This window comes from Vespa mandarinia, chromosome 5, assembly GCF_050613455.1.
Source record: "Vespa mandarinia isolate Hongniang chromosome 5, ASM5061345v1, whole genome shotgun sequence".
NCBI lineage: Eukaryota > Metazoa > Arthropoda > Insecta > Hymenoptera > Vespidae > Vespa > Vespa mandarinia.
Genome location: NC_140814.1, coordinates 4,399,639 through 4,418,388, shown reverse-complemented (window position 1 = coordinate 4,418,388; position 18,750 = coordinate 4,399,639). Strand labels below are relative to the sequence as shown.

Below are 18,750 nucleotides of genomic sequence, written 5' to 3'. Positions count from 1 at the left end.
ATAAATAAATTTATTAAACAATTTCATTATTGACAAAATTTAATCATTAAGCCATTCACTAGTTATCGATTGCCATTTGTATATGAATATATATCGTCATACATAGCTAATAGTTTAAATAAAAAAAAAATCAAGGATACTCTTGTTTAATGAAAAAAAAAAATAAATAAATAAATAAATAAATAAAAATAAAAATTTAAGATAAATTTTATATATATATATATATCAAAAAGTAAGAGAGATGCTCATTGTCAGCTTAGAATTCCGTTGATGGATGAAATTCACTATACCCCAACAAGTGAGTACAATAGAGATGAAGGTGGGCTTCGCAGTGCCTACTGTTGCTAAATAGAAGCTTCGTTAGGCTTTGTCTGAAGCGAAGTACTGCAGCTTTCTCCATCCTCTTCGACCCTTACCGCCAACCCCTAATGCATCCTCCTCTTTTCTCACTTTCTACTTGAATTATTCTACGGTACGGTCACGGTTGAATATAGTCTCTTTCTTATTACTTTTATTACATAATGGTAATTATAAAGACACTCGTCCCTTTTCCATTTGCCACATCCAACTGGATTATTTATTTTTATCTATCTGACATTTCTTTCCATTCTTTCTTTTAATAAACGAAATCGTTTTAATAAATGAAAACACCAGTTAATTCATTCCTATTCTCGTAAAAGAATTTCAATATACCATTTTTTTTTTTTTATCAAGTTTATATATATATATATATATATATATATATATATGTGTGTGTGTGTGTATATGTGTACAAATATATATATATATATATATATATATATATAACAAACGCGAAACCCTGATAATTATATCTCTCTCATGTATGAAATTATATTTAGGAAAAATTAAAAGTCAAGATAAAAATACAATATTGTATCCATTTTAATTTTGCCCCAGCAACGTGACGTAATTTCGTTTACAAGTGAAAGGATAATACTGGACGTTCTCATGAATGTATGACATGAATACGTATTAGGCAATATTAAAGTAGCGTAGAGGGCTTCACATCATATTTCGTAGTAGATGTATATTCCAAATACGACGAATACGATGCAGGTTTAGTGCTAGTACGTACTCTAATGTACATCATTCGAGTTTCATATAATTTGAATAATGAGCATACATCCGATTCACATCTATCTCCTCTTTGCAAATAAATACCAAATAAGAATTAAATATTTTAATAACCGTACAAAATTAACAAAAACACTAATGAATTTTGTTTCCATGATGTGAATGTTTTATTACATTATATAATTATAATTTTATTTTTCAAAACTAAATGTAAACTAAGGTATTATATAAAAAAAATTGATTTTTATCAGTTAGAAAACTGCTTTACCATATGAGTATTTATCAGTAGAATACGTTTAACCTACGTATGATAATTAGATTAATTACAGTTTATAAAAATAGAGTACAACTTTATCGACAATAATACTATACCTTGAGTATATTATTAGCAATGTTATTAATGTTAATATTTTATTAAAAATATAATATGCAATACTTCCAGATCATCCAAATAAAGATTTAATTTTGTCAATTATAATGGCGTTTAGGACACGGCTCTATATCGTTAACAGAGTTACGATAACTCTTCCAAAGATAAAACAAATTCAAACAAACTGTCCCACCGCCACGATAGTACTGAGTATTCTACAAAAATGATAAAATTTTTAAGAATGTAAATAACTTATTATCCTATAAATATATAATATTATGGTTAATATATTTACAGCCCTATTGATGTCTCCAATGCAAACCCAAGACTTATTCTTTTTATTATTCATTGTTACAACCCACTTAGAATGATCCTGCGTACTTTCAAACTGAATATTTGCTGCTTGCAATTTCACTGATTTGACATTATGCACCCTAAAAGTATATATATTTCAATATATATTAATCTGACGTTATTGTATCATCAGATTTTAATAAAAAAACAAATATTTACTCTAAACCATGGCAGTAGGAGTTTAATTTACCTGGTCCATTTAAATACGATTCAACAAATAAGTTGCTTTTCAATTGCGGAGCCACAAAATCGCTGTAAAGATCTAAAAATTAATAGAAATAATATTATTAATAAGAAATATATATATATATATATATATATATATATATATATATATATATTAAAAAATATATATTATACATACGAACGCACACACATATACATTTATATACCTTGTTGCCATTTACTGGATTTAGCAAAAGAGACAAATTCCAATGAAGCTGATGATTTTATTATCTCTTTGTTCTTGTACGGTGGATTTTTAATGCGAATCTGATTAGCAGCATCCGTAAGAGTAGGATATTGATTGCTTAATACATTTGGAAGATTCTTTCCATAAACTATAATTTGATTGTAAATTAATTGACGACCAACTATATCAAATTGATCAGCTTTCAAAGAAATACATAAAAAACTTTGTCCACGAACATGTCCTGATGTTGGATAACTATACTCAGAATTAGATGGAAGAGCATCTATTGCCAAATTATTATTTTTATTTTTATGCCATGAGCTCATGTTATTGTTAGGTATTGGTGGAAAATTTGGAACACTGTGTATCATCCAGAATCCTTGTTCATGATCAGCTGCTACTATACCTTTTGCATGACCATATTTTCCAATTACCTTATCATCCGGTGGATCGTCATTATATAAAATCGATAATATATTTTTTGCTATACCCTACAAATAATATGTAGTATTAAATTAAATTAAATATATTTGTCTGTTTATATATAAAAAAAAAAAAAAGAAAATATAGAAGATAAGAATTAAAATATTTACATTATTGTACAATGAAGCTAATGTATTTCCTGGTATAGAAGTTTTATTTTCTATACCTTTAACAGACAAATTCCAATCGCTATGTAGTACAGTATCACTTGTTATATACATGTAGGCAGATCCAGTTCTTATTAAAGGATTACTGCTGTGTGATAATTTTGGAATTTTATATAACACATACCTAAAGTAATTAATAAAAAAAAAAAATTATATATCTTACTAATTCAAAGGAATTTGACAATTCGACAAAAACAATATTAGATACGTACCAATCAACAAACCTATTTTCATTGTCTCTACATCCTAATCCATTTTTTATACTTGCACTATACCTTATACTACTTATGCATAAAAATATTATATACATTAAAGAACTCATTTTATCTTTGAACTTGCAAATAAGCATAGTTCAAATACACGTCATAACTTTATGTCAACTGCTAAAGCTGTTCACCATCCTTAGCTCGATGCATGTATGACTTCAGAGACAGATACGCACAAAATAAGAATTACATGCGTAATAAAGAAAATACTTTATCGACTATTGCACAGGTATCTAAATTTGTGTAGATTATGAAATTTCCACGAATGAACTAACAGTTGGAGTTAGTATGAGAGAGAAAATTTGTGTGTAGTTAAAATAATAGTGCATATGACAAAAGTGAAAAAGTATAAAAATAGAATAATTGATAAGTGTTCGTTTAATTGTACAAATTTTAAATCTTTCGTTTCTAATCACACTTAATTAAATAGCTAAAGGATATTTAAACAACCATCAGTTTGATATTTCTTGCAATGGAATAGATAATATATAAAATATAATATAAGTATAAAAGATAATAGCAACAATAGCGGATAGAAAATAACCGATGAATATTTTGAATTCTGAAATATGTGGATTTGAGATATAGATATGAAAGTAAGTCGAAAGTATAATATTTAATCAAAAAAATGTACTATCGTGTAATCTTTAAGAATGTACATTGTTTAAACAAAAGAATAATATGCTTCATGTACTTATATATTGTTTCAAAAATTATAAAATTATCAAAAGAATAAATTATTTAACCTTAACACGTATGTTAAAAGAGAATTTCGACATTTAGTTGTCGGTATGTAGAGGGAAATTACTTGTCAAAGTATATATTCCTAGGTCACTAAACAAGTTTACTATTACCGACAGTGAGAAAAACAGAAATCTACTATGACCAAACATTTCTCAAACGGAAATATAGAAAACTTATACGTCTACCATACCCACAGCCGATAAACTAGGAAATTAATATTATCTCACTTCTTTTTTCTCAATAAAACAAGAATCTACTTTATCGTCGATCAGTAAACGCTATTTTACACAACGAAGTAGATGACTGTTTTACCAACAGGAAGAATTTATATAAAAGGCAATAGAAATAGAATTGTAATAATAAGATACAATAAGAATAGAAAATTATGACAAAAAAAAATTCGATATTCAATGTAGAAATAAAAAATTATTTGCGACGATAATCACTGCTTTCGAAATCATCGTGGTCTTTTTGACAAGAAGCACACCCCTCGTAGATTAGTCGAAAATATCCGGAACATTTGATCCATCATCTTCTTGTACTTCCGAAACATCATATCAATATTTATCCATTATGACTGTTCACTATTTTTACGTTCGAAACGTGTGTGATTTAGCAACAGGTATGGATAAAATATGAACTACGAATATAAACGAAAAAAGCTGTCCTCACCATACATCTATCGTATCGTCTATAAGCTCGTTTAGTTATTCTCAACTCACATTTTTCAGTCCCTCATATGTACATATATCTTAATTTGATTCTACATGCGTCACGCAGCGATCCGTGCTAGATGCGACGTCGGCATTTGCTACACGATGCATAAAGAATAATAAATATAATTAATACATATGCTAAATAATATATAAATTTGGGAATTTAAAGAAATTATATTTGAATTTAACTATACCTTATCATTCGCCTATAGAAATACTATTAGTAACGTTAAGTGTTAATACTCATTTACAATATGATTTTGAAAATACATAAAAGTATGCAGCCATTCGCCCGGTATTACTGCGTCAAAAAATTAACAATTACATTTTGCAAGTAATACCGACCCAGGTCTCACCACGTGGAGGTTGCTGCATGTGGAGACCCACGGGCTAACGTTTACTCTACTCTAAAATCCGCGTTCCGCGATACCGATCCGCGATACCTTTCCGCTTCAATGCACTGGCTTCTTAACTAACAGGGTATGTGTAGCTTAGCTACAACACACCTCTTACAGATAGCTCCACCATTTGCACCGTCCGCTTCAGACATAACGGATTATTAAGCACATCTGAATTCGTGCTTTCCGAATGTCGAACAATCAAAGCGCACTCCTTAGAAATACTAATCGCGTCGCGACACTCACGTGTGTGTTATAATTACGTAGATTCTACTATTAAGCCGAAATTCGCGAAGTACCCCCAACGAAATTTTGAAGAAATCAAACGAAGTCCACGGTAGGACCTTTAATCGCGCCCGAACACCCACGTGAGTATTAGAAAAACGATGACTCTACTCTACAATTCGCGTTTTCGATTCGAACAATCAAACGTAATACATTCGCGCCCGAGAAGACCCACGCCTGTGCCCGCCGACACGCGCGCAAGTGTTCTTCCTATCCTTCCCGTATTCGCGCATAGAAATCGATGATGAATCCAACCAGGCGACGACGAATCCGTCCGCAGATGAACCTATCCCTCGATGATCTATCCTGAAAAAGAAGAAAGTAAGCAGAAAATAAGCGAAAGAAAAAAAATACATAAAATAAAACATAATATATATATATAATATAAACAGGAAATAAATATAATTAAAATCATAATTATAAACATAAACACATAATTAAACACATAATTAAATAGATAATTAGAAAGAGAGAACATAAATAAATATTAAGAATACATAATTAAAAGGAAATAACATATTAATAATACAATTGAAAACATAATACAAGAAGAAAAATGTGAGATAGAAACGAGAGCCGAAGAAAGAAAAGAGAGCACCAGAAAGAGAAGAATAGAGAGCCCCAAAAAGATATAGAGAAGAGAAACAGTTTTATATGATGCTGAGACAGCAACCCGCACAGAAGCCCTCACCCATGGGCCCCTCCCATAGGTCCCACCCGAGATATATAAAGAATAATTAATGAGAGTAAATATGAATAAAAAGAAGAGACAGTGGACATAGAGAGATAGAAAAATTTCCTTTTCGTTTCTCTAAGAAATTATTGTACAATATATTTCTGTTAAATTTCTTTTTTTGAAGTATTATTAGCTATATAAAATGAAAATATGTTAATGTTTAGTTGGAATTAGTTTGAAAAGATCTTGGAAAAGTAATACAATATGCAGCCATTCGCTCAGTAGTACTTGCGTTAAAGAATTTATAATTAGAGTATGCAAGTAATACCGACCCAGGTCTCACTACGTGGAAGTTGCTGCATGTGGAGACCCACGGACTGACGGTGACTCTACTCTAAAATCCGCGTTCCGCGATACCGATCCGCGATACCTTTCCGCTTCAATGCACTGGCTTCTTAACTAACAGGGTATGTGTAGCTTAGCTACAACACACCTCTTACAGATAGCTCCACCATTTGCACCGTCCGCTTCAGACATAACGGATTATTAAGCACATCTGAATTCGTGCTTTCCGAATGTCGAACAATCAAAGCGCACTCCTTAGAAATACTAATCGCGTCGCGACACTCACGTGTGTGTTATAATTACGTAGATTCTACTATTAAGCCGAAATTCGCGAAGTACCCCCATCGAAATTTTGAAGAAATCAAACGAAGTCCACGGTAGGACCTTTAATCGCGCCCGAACACCCACGCGAGTGTTAGAAAAACGATGACTCTACTCTACAATTCGCGTTTTCGATTCGAACAATCAAACGAAGATTAATCGCGCCCGAGAACACCCACGCCTGTGCCCGCCGACACGCGCGCCAGTGTTCTTCCTATCCTTCCCGTATTCGCGTAGAAATCGATGATGAATCTTGCCATTCGATGTACCATCCGGTCGCTGATGAACCTATCCCTCGATGATCTATCCTGGAAAAGAAGAAAGTAAGCAGAAAATAAGAGAAAGAAAGAAAATACATAAAATAAAGCATAATATATATATAACATAAATAGAAAATAAACATAATTAAAAACATAATTAGAAAGAAACAACATAAATATATATTAAGAATACATAATAAAAAGGAAATAACATAATAATAACACAATTGAAAACATAATTGAAAAAGAAAAATATGAGATAGAAATGAGAGCCGGAGAAAGAAAAGAGCGCCCCAAAAAGAGAAGAATAGAGAGCCCCAAAAAGATAAGACAAGAGAAACATTCTATATGATGCTGAGACAGCAGCCCGCACAGAAGCCCTCACCCACAGGCCCCTCCCATGGGTCCCACCCGAGATTTATAAAGAATAATTATTGATAATAAATAAGAAAAAATAGAAATGACAGCGGACATTATAGTTTGATAGAGAAATTTCCTTTTCGTTTCTCTGAGTATTTTTGTAGAATAGATTTCTGCTATATTTCTTCTTTTGAAGTATTATAAGCTATATAAAATGAAAATATGTTAATGTTTAGTTGGAATTAGTTTGAATAGATATTGGAAAAGTAATTCAATATGCAGCTATTCGTTCGTTAATACTTGCATTTAAAAATTTACAATTAAACTTTGCAAGTATTAACGATCCAGGTCTCACCACGTGGAGGTTGCTGCATGTGGAGACCCACGAGCTAACGGTGACTCTACTTTACTCTAAAATTCGCGCTCCACGATACCGACCCTTATGCCTTCCGCTTCGGATATCTTGGGCATGGGACAAAGCTAACAGGAAGTATCTAGCCTTAGCTACAGGGACTCCGCTTACAGAAAGCTTAACCGTTCGACACCCTCCGCCTCAGGCATAAGGGATTATTAAGCACATCTGAATTCGTGCATCCGAATTTCGAACAATCAAAGCGCATTAATCGCGTTCGCGACACTCACGTGTATTATAATTACGTAGATTCTACTGTTCTATTCAAATTCGCGAAGTAATCTAATCGAAATATCGAAGAAATAAAACGAAGTCCCCGGTAGGACTTTCAATCGCGCACGCGAACACTTACGTGAGTGTTAGAATAACGGTGACTCTAAGTTGAAATCCGAAGCGAACTCCGAATTTCAACACTAAAACGAAGTCCATGATAGGACTTTTAATCGCGCCCGGACACCCACGCAAGTGTTCGAAAAACAATGACTCTACTCTAAATAAACTAATCGAATATTCGAGCAAACAAAACGAAGTCCCCGGTAGGACTTTTAATCGCGCACGCGAGCACCCACGCGGGTGTTAGAATAACGGTGACTCTAAGTTGAAATCCAAAGTGACATATGCTAACCGGTATTTAGACTTTCCATGATATTTGTCGGGATTTCCGCCCCGCTACCAAACATTAGGATTGTCATAACATCAGCCAGCTATGTACAGCACTACAAGGTAAACCGTTCGCGCACCCCGAATTTCAACACTAAAACGAAGTCCATGATAGGACTTTTAATCGCGCCCGGACACCCACGTAAGTGTTCGGAAAACGGTGACTCTACTCTAAAAAAACGCGTTCGCGAGGTAATCTAATCGAATATTCGAGCAGATTTAAACGAAATCCCCGGTAGGACTTTTAAGTCGCGTCCGCGTACATTCACGTGAGTTTTAGAAAAACGGTGACTCTACTCTAAATTCGCGTTTTCGATACGAGCAATCAAACGAGGTATAATCGCGCCCGAGAACACCCACGCTTGTGCACGCCGGCACGCACGCCAGTGTTCTTCCTATCCTACCCGTAACCGCGTAAAAATCGATGATGAATCCAGCCATGCTACGATGACGCATCCGATCGCAGGTGAACCTATCACTCGATGGTCTATCCTGGAAAAGAAGAAGTTAAGGAACAAATAAGAAAAAGAAAAGAAAAGACATATTGAATATCGCTGCATGATTGCTCGATCATCCCTGAAAAAGAAAAAAAGAAGATGAATAAAAGAAAGATAAGAAAATAGAAGTACCTCTGCACGCTGCTGAAACAACAGTCTGCTTCATCTCATGGGTCCTACCTAATGCTTAAAAATTAAAATTAATTAGAATATATTAATAACAAACCTAAAAACATAAAAACATAATTAAAAAGAAATAACATAAATAAATATAAAAAAAAACATAATTAAAAGGAAATAACATAACTAAATTCTGAAAAGACATAATCAAAAGAAATTACATATTAATAACATAATTAAAAACATAATTAAAGAAGAAAAATATGAATAATAAAAGAGAGTTGCTGAAAGATAAGAAAATAGAAGTAGCTCTGCATGCTGCTAAAACAATAGTCCGTTTCATCTAATGGTTCCTACCTAAAACCTGTAAATCATAATTAAATAGAATATATTAATAACATAACAAAAAACATAAAAGCATGATTAAAAAGAAATAACATAAATAAATATCAAAAAAACATAATTAAAAAGAAATAACATAATAAAAATCTGAAAAGACATAATGAAAAGAAATAACATATTAATGACATAATTAAACATAATTAAAGAAAAAAAATATGAGATACAAAAGAAAGCTGCAGAAAGACAAGAAAATAGAAGCAGATCTACACGATGCTAAGACAGCAACCCGCACAGAGGCCCACACCCATGTCCCCATCCCATGGGTCCCACCCGAGACTTATAAATCATAATTAATAAGAGTAAATAAGAATGAAAAATATGAAATAGAAAAGAGAGCCCCAAAAAAAGAAGAAAAGAGAAGTAGCTCTATAAGATGCTGAGAAAGCAACCCGCACAGAGGCCCACACCCATGTCCCCCTCCCATGGGTCCCACCCGAAATACACAAAGGATAATTAATGAAAGTAAACAAGAATAAATAGAAATGACAGTGGACATAAAAGAGAGATAGAAAAATTTCCTTTTCGTTTCTCTGAGAAATTATTGTACAATAGATTTCTGCTATATTTCTTCTTTTGAAGTATTACTAGCGATATAAAGTGGAAAAATATTAATGTTCAGATGGAATTAGATTAAAAAGATATTGGAAAAGTAATACAATATGCAGCCATTCGCTCGGTAATACTTGCATTTAAAAATTTACAATTAAACTTTGCAAGTATTAACGACCCAGGTCTCACCACGTGGAGGTTGCTGCATGTGGAGACCCACGAGCTAACGGTGACTCTACTTTACTCTAAAATTCGCGCTCCACGATACCGACCCTTATGCCTTCCGCTTCGGATATCTTGGGCATGGGACAAAGCTAACAGGAAGTATCTAGCCTTAGCTACAGGGACTCCGCTTACAGAAAGCTTAACCGTTCGACACCCTCCGCCTCAGGCATAAGGGATTATTAAGCACATCTGAATTCGTGCATCCGAATTTCGAACAATCAAAGCGTATTAATCGCGTTCGCGGCACTCACGTGTGTTATAATTACGTAGATTCTAATGTTCTATACAAATTCGCGAAGTAATCTAATCGATATGTAGAAGAAATAAAACGAAGTCCACGTTAGGACCTTTAAACGCGCACGCGAACACTTACGAGAGTGTTAGAATAACGGTGACTCTAAGTTGAAATCCAAAGCGCACTCCGAATTTCAACACTAAAACGAAGTCCATGATAGGACTTTTAATCGCGCCCGGACACCCACGCAAGTGTTCGAAAATCGGTGACTCTACTCTAAATAAACTAATCGAATATTCGAGCAAACGAAACGAAGTCCCCGGTAGGACTTTTAATCGCGCACGCGAACACCCACGCGGGTGTTAGAATAACGATGACTCTAAGTTGAAATCCAAAGTGACATATGCTAACCGGTATTTAGACTTTCCATGATATTTGTCGGGATTTCCGCCCCGCTACCAAACATTAGGATTGTCATAACATCAGCCAGCTATGTACAGCACTACAAGGTAAACCGTTCGCGCACCCCGAATTTCAACACTAAAACGAAGTCCATGATAGGACTTTTAATCGCGCCCGGACACCCACGCAAGTGTTCGGAAAACGGTGACTCTACTCTAAAAAAACGCGTTCGCGTGGTAATCTAATCGAATATTCGAGCAAATTTAAACGAAATCCCCGGTAGGATTTTTATGTCGCGCTCGCGTTCATTCACGTGAGTGTTAGAAAAACGATGACTTTACTCTAAATTCGCGTTTTCGATTCGAACTATCAAACGAGGTTTAATCGCGCCCGAGAACACCCACGCTTGTGCACGCCGACACGCACGCGAGTGTTCTTCCTATCCTTCCCGTAACCGCGTAAAAATCGATGATGAATCGTGCCAGGCGATGACGCATTCGACCAGAGATGAACCTATACCTTGATGATCTATCCTGAAAAAGAAGAAAAGAAAATGAATAAAAGAAAGATAATAAAATAGAAGTAGCTCTGCACGCTGCTAAAACAACAGTCCGCTTCATCTCTACGGTCCTACCTAATGCTTAAAAATTAAAAGTAATTAGAATATATTAATAACAAACCTAAAAACATAAAAACATAATTAAAAAAAATAACATAAATAAATATTAAAAAGACATAATTAAAAAGAAATAACATAATAAAAATCTGGAAAGACATAATGAAAAGAAATAACATATTAATGACATAATTAAAAACATAATTGAAGAAAATAAATATGAATAATAAAAGAGAGGTGCTGAAAGATAAGAAAATAGAAGTAGCTCTGCATGCTGCTGAAACAACAATCCGCTTCATCTAAAACCTGTAAATCATTATTAATAAGAATATATTAAAAACATAATTAAAACCATAAAAACATAATTAAGAAGAAATAACATAATAATAATCTGGAAAGACATAATGAAAAAAAATAACATATTAATAACATAATTAGATACATAATTAAATAAGAAAAATTTTAGATAGAAAAGAAAGCTGCAGACAGATAAGAAAATAGAAGCAGCTCTACACGATGCTAAGACAGCAACCCGCACAGAGGCCCACACCCATGTCCCCATCCCATGGGTCCCACCCGAAACTAATAAATCATAATTAATAATAGTAAATAACAATGTAAAATATGAAAGAGATAAGAGAGCCCCAAAAAGAGAAGACAAGAGAAACAGTTCTATATGATGCTCAGACAGCAGCCCGCACAGAAGCCCTCGCCCACAGGCCCCGCCAGTGGGTCCCACCCGAGATATATAAAGGATAATTAATGAGATTAAATAAGAATTAATAAAAATGACAGTGGACATAAAAGAGAGATAGAAAAATTTCCTTTTTATTCCTCTGAGAAATTATTGCAGAATAGATTTCTGCTATATTTCTTCTTTTGAAGTATTATTAGCGATATAAAGTGGAAAAATATTAATATTTAATTGGAATGAGATTAAAAAGATATTGGAAAAGTAAAAAAATATGCAGCCATTCGCTCAGTAATACTTGCGTTAAAGAATTTATAATTAGAGTATGCAAGTAACACTGACCCAGGTCTCACTACGTGGAAGTTGCTGCATGTGGAGACCCACGGACTGACGGTGACTCTACTCTAAAATCCGCGTTCCGCGACACCGATCCGCGATACCTTTCCGCTTCAATGCACTGGCTTCTTAACTAACAGGGTATGCGTAGCTTTGGCTACTGCACACCTCTTACAGATAGCTCCACCATTTGCACCGTCCGCTTCAGACATAACGGATTATTAAGCACATCTGAATTCGTGCTTTCCGAATGTCGAACAATCAAAGCGCACTCCTTAGAAATACTAATCGCGTCGCGACACTCACGTGTGTGTTATAATTACGTAGATTCTACTATTAAGCCGAAATTCGCGAAGTACCCCCATCGAAATTTTGAAGAAATCAAACGAAGTCCACGGTAGGACCTTTAATCGCGCCCGAACACCCACGCGAGTGTTAGAAAAACGATGACTCTACTCTACAATTCGCGTTTTCGATTCGAACAATCAAACGTAATACATTCGCGCCCGAGAAGACCCACGCCTGTGCCCGCCGACACGCGCGCAAGTGTTCTTCCTATCCTTCCCGTATTCGCGCATAGAAATCGATGATGAATCCAACCAGGCGACGACGAATCCGTCCGCAGATGAAGCTATCCCTCGATGACCTATCCTGTAAAAGAAAAAGATAAAGAGGAAAAAAAAGAGAACAAAAATATATATAAAACAGAAAATAATATATATACACATATATAAAATACAAATAGAAAATATACATAAATAGATAAGAGACCTAGAAAAAGAAACGAAAAGAGAAGCAGCATGCATCATCCCATAAGTCCTACCTACAGCAACTAAATCATAATTAATAGAAATATATTAAAAACACAATTAAACACATAATTAAAAACATAATTAAAAGGAAATAACATATTAATAACACAATTAAAAACATAATTGAAAAAGAAAAATATGAGATAGAAACGAGAGCCGGAGAAAGAAAAGAGAGCCCCAGAAAGAGAAGAATAGAGAGCCCCAAAAAGATATAGAGAACAGAAACAGTTTTATATGATGCTGAGACAGCAACCCGCACAGAAGCCCTCACCCATGGGCCCCTCCCATAGGTCCCACCCGAGATATATAAAGAATAATTAATGAGAATAAATAAGAATAAATAGAAATGACAGTGAACATAAAAGAGAAATAGAAAAATTTCCTTTTCGTTTCTCTGAGAAATTATGGTACAATAGATTTCTGCTATATTTCTTCTTTCGAAGTATTACTAGCGACATAAAATGGAGAAATATTAATGATTAGTTGGAATTAGTTTGAAAAGATATTCGACAAATAATACAATATGCAGCTATTCGCTCGGTAATACTTGCATTTAAAAATTTACAATTAAACTTTGCAAGTATTAACGATCCAGGTCTCACCACGTGGAGGTTGCTGCATGTGGAGACCCACGAGCTAACGGTGACTCTACTTTATTCTAAAATCCGCGTACCGCGATACCGATCCCTCATGCCTTCCGCTTCGAATATCTTGGGCATGGTACAAAGCTAACAGGAGATATATAGCCTCAGCTATAGGGATCCCACTTACAGAGAGCTTAACCGTTCGACACCCTCCGCCTCAGGCATAACGGATTATTAAGCACATCTGAATTCGTGCATCCGAATTTCGAACAATCAAAGCGCATTAATCGCGTTCGCGACACTCACGTGTGTTATAATTACGTAGATTCTACTGTTCTATACAAATTCGCGAAGTAATCTAATGCGATATGTCGAAGAAATAAAACGAAGTCCCCGGTAGGACTTTCAATCGCGCTAGCGAACACTTACGAGAGTGTTAGAATAACGGTGACTCTAAGTTGAAATCCAAAGCGCACTCCGAATTTCAACACTAAAACGAAGTCCATGATAGGACTTTTAATCGCGCCCGGACACCCACGCAAGTGTTCGGAAATCGGTGACTCTACTCTAAATAAACTAATCGAATATTCGAGCAAACGAAACGAAGTCCCCGGTAGGACTTTTAATCGCGCACGCGAACACCCACGCGGGTGTTAGAATAACGATGACTCTAAGTTGAAATCCAAAGTGACATATGCTAACCGGTATTTAGACTTTCCATGATATTTGTCGGGATTTCCGCCCCGTTACCAAACATTAGGATTGTCATAACATCAGCCAGCTATGTACAGCACTACAAGGTAAACCGTTCGCGCACCCCGAATTTCAACACTAAAACGAAGTCCATGATAGGACTTTTAATCGCGCCCGGACACCCACGCAAGTGTTCGGAAAACGGTGACTCTACTCTAAAAAAACGCGTTCGCGTGGTAATCTAATCGAATATTCGAGCAAATTTAAACGAAATCCCCGGTAGGATTTTTATGTCGTGCTCGCGTTCATTCACGTGAGTGTTAGAAAAACGATGACTCTACTCTAAATTCGCGTTTTCGATTCGAACTATCAAACGAGGTTTAATCGCGCCCGAGAACACCCACGCTTGTGCACGCCGACACGCACGCGAGTGTTCTTCCTATCCTTCCCGTAACCGCGTAAAAATCGATGATGAATCGTGCCAGGCGATGACGCATTCGACCAGAGATGAACCTATACCTTGATGATCTATCCTGGAAAAGAAGAAAAGAAAATGAATAAAAGAAAGATAATAAAATAGAAGTAGCTCTGCACGCTGCTAAAACAACAGTCCGCTTCATCTCTACGGTCCTACCTAATGCTTAAAAATTAAAAGTAATTAGAATATATTAATAACAAACCTAAAAACATAAAAACATAATTAAAAAAATAACATAAATAAATATTAAAAAGACATAATTAAAAAGAAATAACATAATAAAAATCTGGAAAGACATAATGAAAAGAAATAACATATTAATGACATAATTAAAAACATAATTGAAGAAAATAAATATGAATAATAAAAGAGAGGTGCTGAAAGATAAGAAAATAGAAGTAGCTCTGCATGCTGCTGAAACAACAATCCGCTTCATCTCATTGGTCCTACCTAATGCATAAAAATTAATATTAATTAGAATATATTAATAACATACCTAAAAACATAAAAACATAATTAAAAAAAATAATATAAATAAATATCTGAAAAGACATAATGAAAAGAAATAACATATTAATAACATAATTAAAAACATAATTACAGAAAAAAAATATAAGTAATAAAAGAGAGCTGCTGAAAGATAAGAAAATAGAAGTAGCTCTGCATGCTGCTGAAACAACAATCCGCTTCATCTAAAACCTGTAAATCATTATTAATAAGAATATATTAAAAGCATAATTAAAACCATAAAAACATAATTAAAAAGAAATAACATAATAATAATCTGAAAAGACATAATGGAAAGAAATAACATATTAATAACATAATTAGATACATAATTAAATAAGAAAAATATTAGATAGAAAAGAAAGCTGCAGAAAGATAAGAAAATAGAAGCAGCTCTACACGATGCTAAGACAGCAACCCGCACAGAGGCCCACACCCATGTCCCCATCCCATGGGTCCCACCCGAGACTAATAAATCATAATTTATAATAGTAAATAAGAGTGCAAAATATGAAATAGAAAAGATAGCCCCAAAAAGAGAAGAAAAGAGAAGCAGCTCTATAAAATGCTGAGAAAGCAACCCGCACAGAGGCCCACACCCATGTCCCCATCCCATGGGTCCCACCCGAGACTTATAAATCATAATTAATAGGAGCAAATAACAATGAAAAATATGAAATAGAAAAGAGAGCTCCAGAAAGAGAAGAAAAGAGAAGTAGCTCTGTAAGATGCTGAGACAGCAACCCGCATAGAGGTACACACCCATGGGCCTCTCCCATGGGTTCCACCCGAGATATATATAGAGGATAATTAATGATAGTAAATAAGAAAAAATAGAAATGACAGTAATTATACGAACGATAAAATACTGAATTTAATTTGATTAAACTTAAGAAAAACAAAAGATTAATTAAAAAGGAATGAAATATTCTGAACACAGATATAAATAAATATTATTCTCTCTGAAAGAAATATTATATTTATTAATCGATAATATATGATAATATATGTACATGTTGTCTATAACTTTGCTAAGAATATCCTATTGTTTAAATATTTATTAATTATTCCTTCACGTGTTCGGGATCCCACGACTTAGACCTAGCTGAAAAGAAATAAGGAAAGAAAAAAGAATTAGTATATATGTATATTAATTATAGGAACGATAAAATGCTAAATTTAATTTGATTAAACTTAAGAAAAATAAACGATTAATATAAATAAATATTATTCTCTCTGAAAAAAATATTATCATATTTATTAATCGATAGTAAATAACAATACATGTATATGATTTTTATAACGTTGTTAAGAATATCTTATTGTTTAATCGTTAAGATAATCCTATTTATTAATTATTCCTTCCCGTGTTCGCGATCTCACGACTTAGACCTAGCTGAAAAGAAATAAAGAAAAAGAAAGAATATATATATATGTATATTAATTACACGAACGGTAAAATTCGGAATTTAATTTAATAAAACTTAAAAGCTAAGAAAAAAAATATTAATTAAAAAAGAATGAAAAATTCTGAATACTGATCTAAAGAAATATTATATTACTTTTACATTTCATAGATATGCGATTTTAATATAGAACTCGATTTTATTAAAATTAAATTATGAATTGAATTGAACTTTAGAAAAGAAAAAATGTGCTAAATCTATTAATCGACTTTAACGTAAAATTTGATTTTATTAAACTCGAATCATAAATTCAATTAAGATTTAAAAAAAGTTTAATATTAAAAAGGCATAAAATATGAAATAATCCTATTCGCGTACGCGTGACAATGTGGGAATATTATTTACGGAAAGTTACTTCGTCTCAGTTTTTTTAATTTACACCCCTACACCCATCACCATAAGAGCATTTTGAGTGACAATATGGTAAAATTAAAATACTAATATAATAAAACTAAGAGCCATCCTCGAAAGTTCTTAGTGAACCTTCGAAAATAACTCAATAGCCTAATAGTTATCCTCTTTAGCCACATGTTGTCTTCGGCATATAGCCTCTTCTTTGCTTCGTGCCTCAACCTAATCGATTATCACTCTAAAACTGTAACGACAAAATTTGATTCCAAATTCTAGGATATGAAAGAAAATCCTAATACAACCCTAACGAATCTGAAAACTTATTATTATCCTTACGAAAGATACTTTTTCTCTGTGTGGGAGAAATTAGATATTAATTATAAAAAAATTAAAAATTAGATAATAGTATATTAATTGCTGAAAATCCTGAGCTAAAAAATAATTAATTTATCATCTAGGCTTACGGACTACGTCTCATTGTTTTTTAGCAATCATTCTACTCGATTTATCTCTTTCAAAATCAATGACTCTATCGAGACTTTTTCTGTATTAATTTAAATTGATTAAATATTTAATTAATAATTATTTAAATATATAAAGCAAACCCTTGGACGTTCCTTCTTACAAACGAATATTTTAATTATTGTAATAAAATCATCCACAGTTTCATTTGTAATCCAGAGACTATCCATCGCGAGTGTCTTCTTACTCGTTTCTTATTAGAACTTATGAATATCGATTCTTTACTTATTTCCGCGCGAGTAAAATATTTAAAAATGTATTAAAATATTCAAAATCACAAATAATTATAAACGCGTTTGAGCAAGAAGACCCTATCCTGATCTAATAAATAAATGAAAAAATAAGAAACCATTCACGAGTAAATCTCCGAAGAAATTTACTCGTGGTCACTCAATGCTCTTCTACTAATTAATTACAACCAATCACCCGTGCCGATTCGGACCTTTCGTCCTCGACATGATTGAATGATTGGAGGGACTTAAAAATTCACTCACAACTTAAGAAGTTCTGCGATGGCTCCAAAATACTCGTCCGCGGTTTAAGTCGAAATTGTTGATTAGGTAGGTCGACACCGAAGTTGGTCAACAAATCTCTTCAATGATGCACTGACTCTATTACGCGACAGTTAATTTTTAACGAACGGTCACTGAATTTACTTCACGAAACTCTAATATCTTTTTAAAAATACAGTCTGGACGACTGTTAAAAAAGCAAAAAGCTTTACGAACAAACACTGACTCTAACGATTGCATTGCACGCAATCGATACAAATACACTTGTTGTTTAAATCGCGAAACCCGAACGAACAAACACAGCTTCTACTTCGCGATATTCTTATATCAGCGATACAAATATTAAATAATATCACTGTTTCGCGAGCGATTGCAAAAATGTTCTGAAACAAACAAATAAAAACAAAATAATTATTATCACTGTTATA

At 33.6% G+C, this 18,750-nt stretch overlaps 1 protein-coding gene and 1 long non-coding RNA gene across 3 annotated transcripts; both read right to left on the bottom strand.

Moving 5' to 3' along the window:
• Positions 1–815: 815 nt before the first annotated feature.
• On the bottom strand, positions 816–3,686 carry DNaseII (deoxyribonuclease II). Of its 2 annotated transcripts, none has more exons than XR_014982175.1 (6): positions 3,094–3,686; positions 2,825–3,005; positions 2,212–2,722; positions 2,010–2,081; positions 1,761–1,899; positions 816–1,680 (listed from the first exon to the last, which is right to left on the bottom strand). XR_014982175.1 is itself a non-coding variant. In XM_035866640.2 (6 exons), the coding sequence occupies exons 1-6, from the start codon at positions 3,228–3,230 to the stop codon at positions 1,564–1,566; spliced, it is 1,188 nt and encodes a 395-aa protein (XP_035722533.2). In that variant the 5' UTR covers positions 3,231–3,681; the 3' UTR covers positions 819–1,563. The 2 variants fall into 2 exon arrangements, 1 of the variants encoding a protein (XP_035722533.2); XM_035866640.2 differs by having other exon boundaries at positions 819–1,680; positions 1,979–2,081; positions 3,094–3,681.
• Positions 3,687–4,330: 644 nt separating this feature from the next.
• LOC146872998 (uncharacterized) lies at positions 4,331–4,947 on the bottom strand. Its single transcript, XR_014982176.1, has 3 exons — positions 4,802–4,947; positions 4,614–4,702; positions 4,331–4,531 (listed from the first exon to the last, which is right to left on the bottom strand). It is a non-coding gene; the product is annotated as an uncharacterized LOC146872998 (long non-coding RNA).
• Between the last annotated feature and the right edge of the window lie 13,803 nt (positions 4,948–18,750).

Coding starts and splice junctions, on each gene's coding strand:
- DNaseII (XM_035866640.2), bottom strand. CDS start 3,230: ATGCTTATTTGCAAGTTCAAAGATAAAATGAGTTCTTTAATGTATATA. Junction 3,006..3,093: donor GAAAATAGGTTTGTTGATTG/GTACGTATCTAA, acceptor TAATTACTTTAG/GTATGTGTTATATAAAATTC. Junction 1,681..1,760: donor TTGGAGACATCAATAGGGCT/GTAAATATATTA, acceptor TCATTTTTGTAG/AATACTCAGTACTATCGTGG.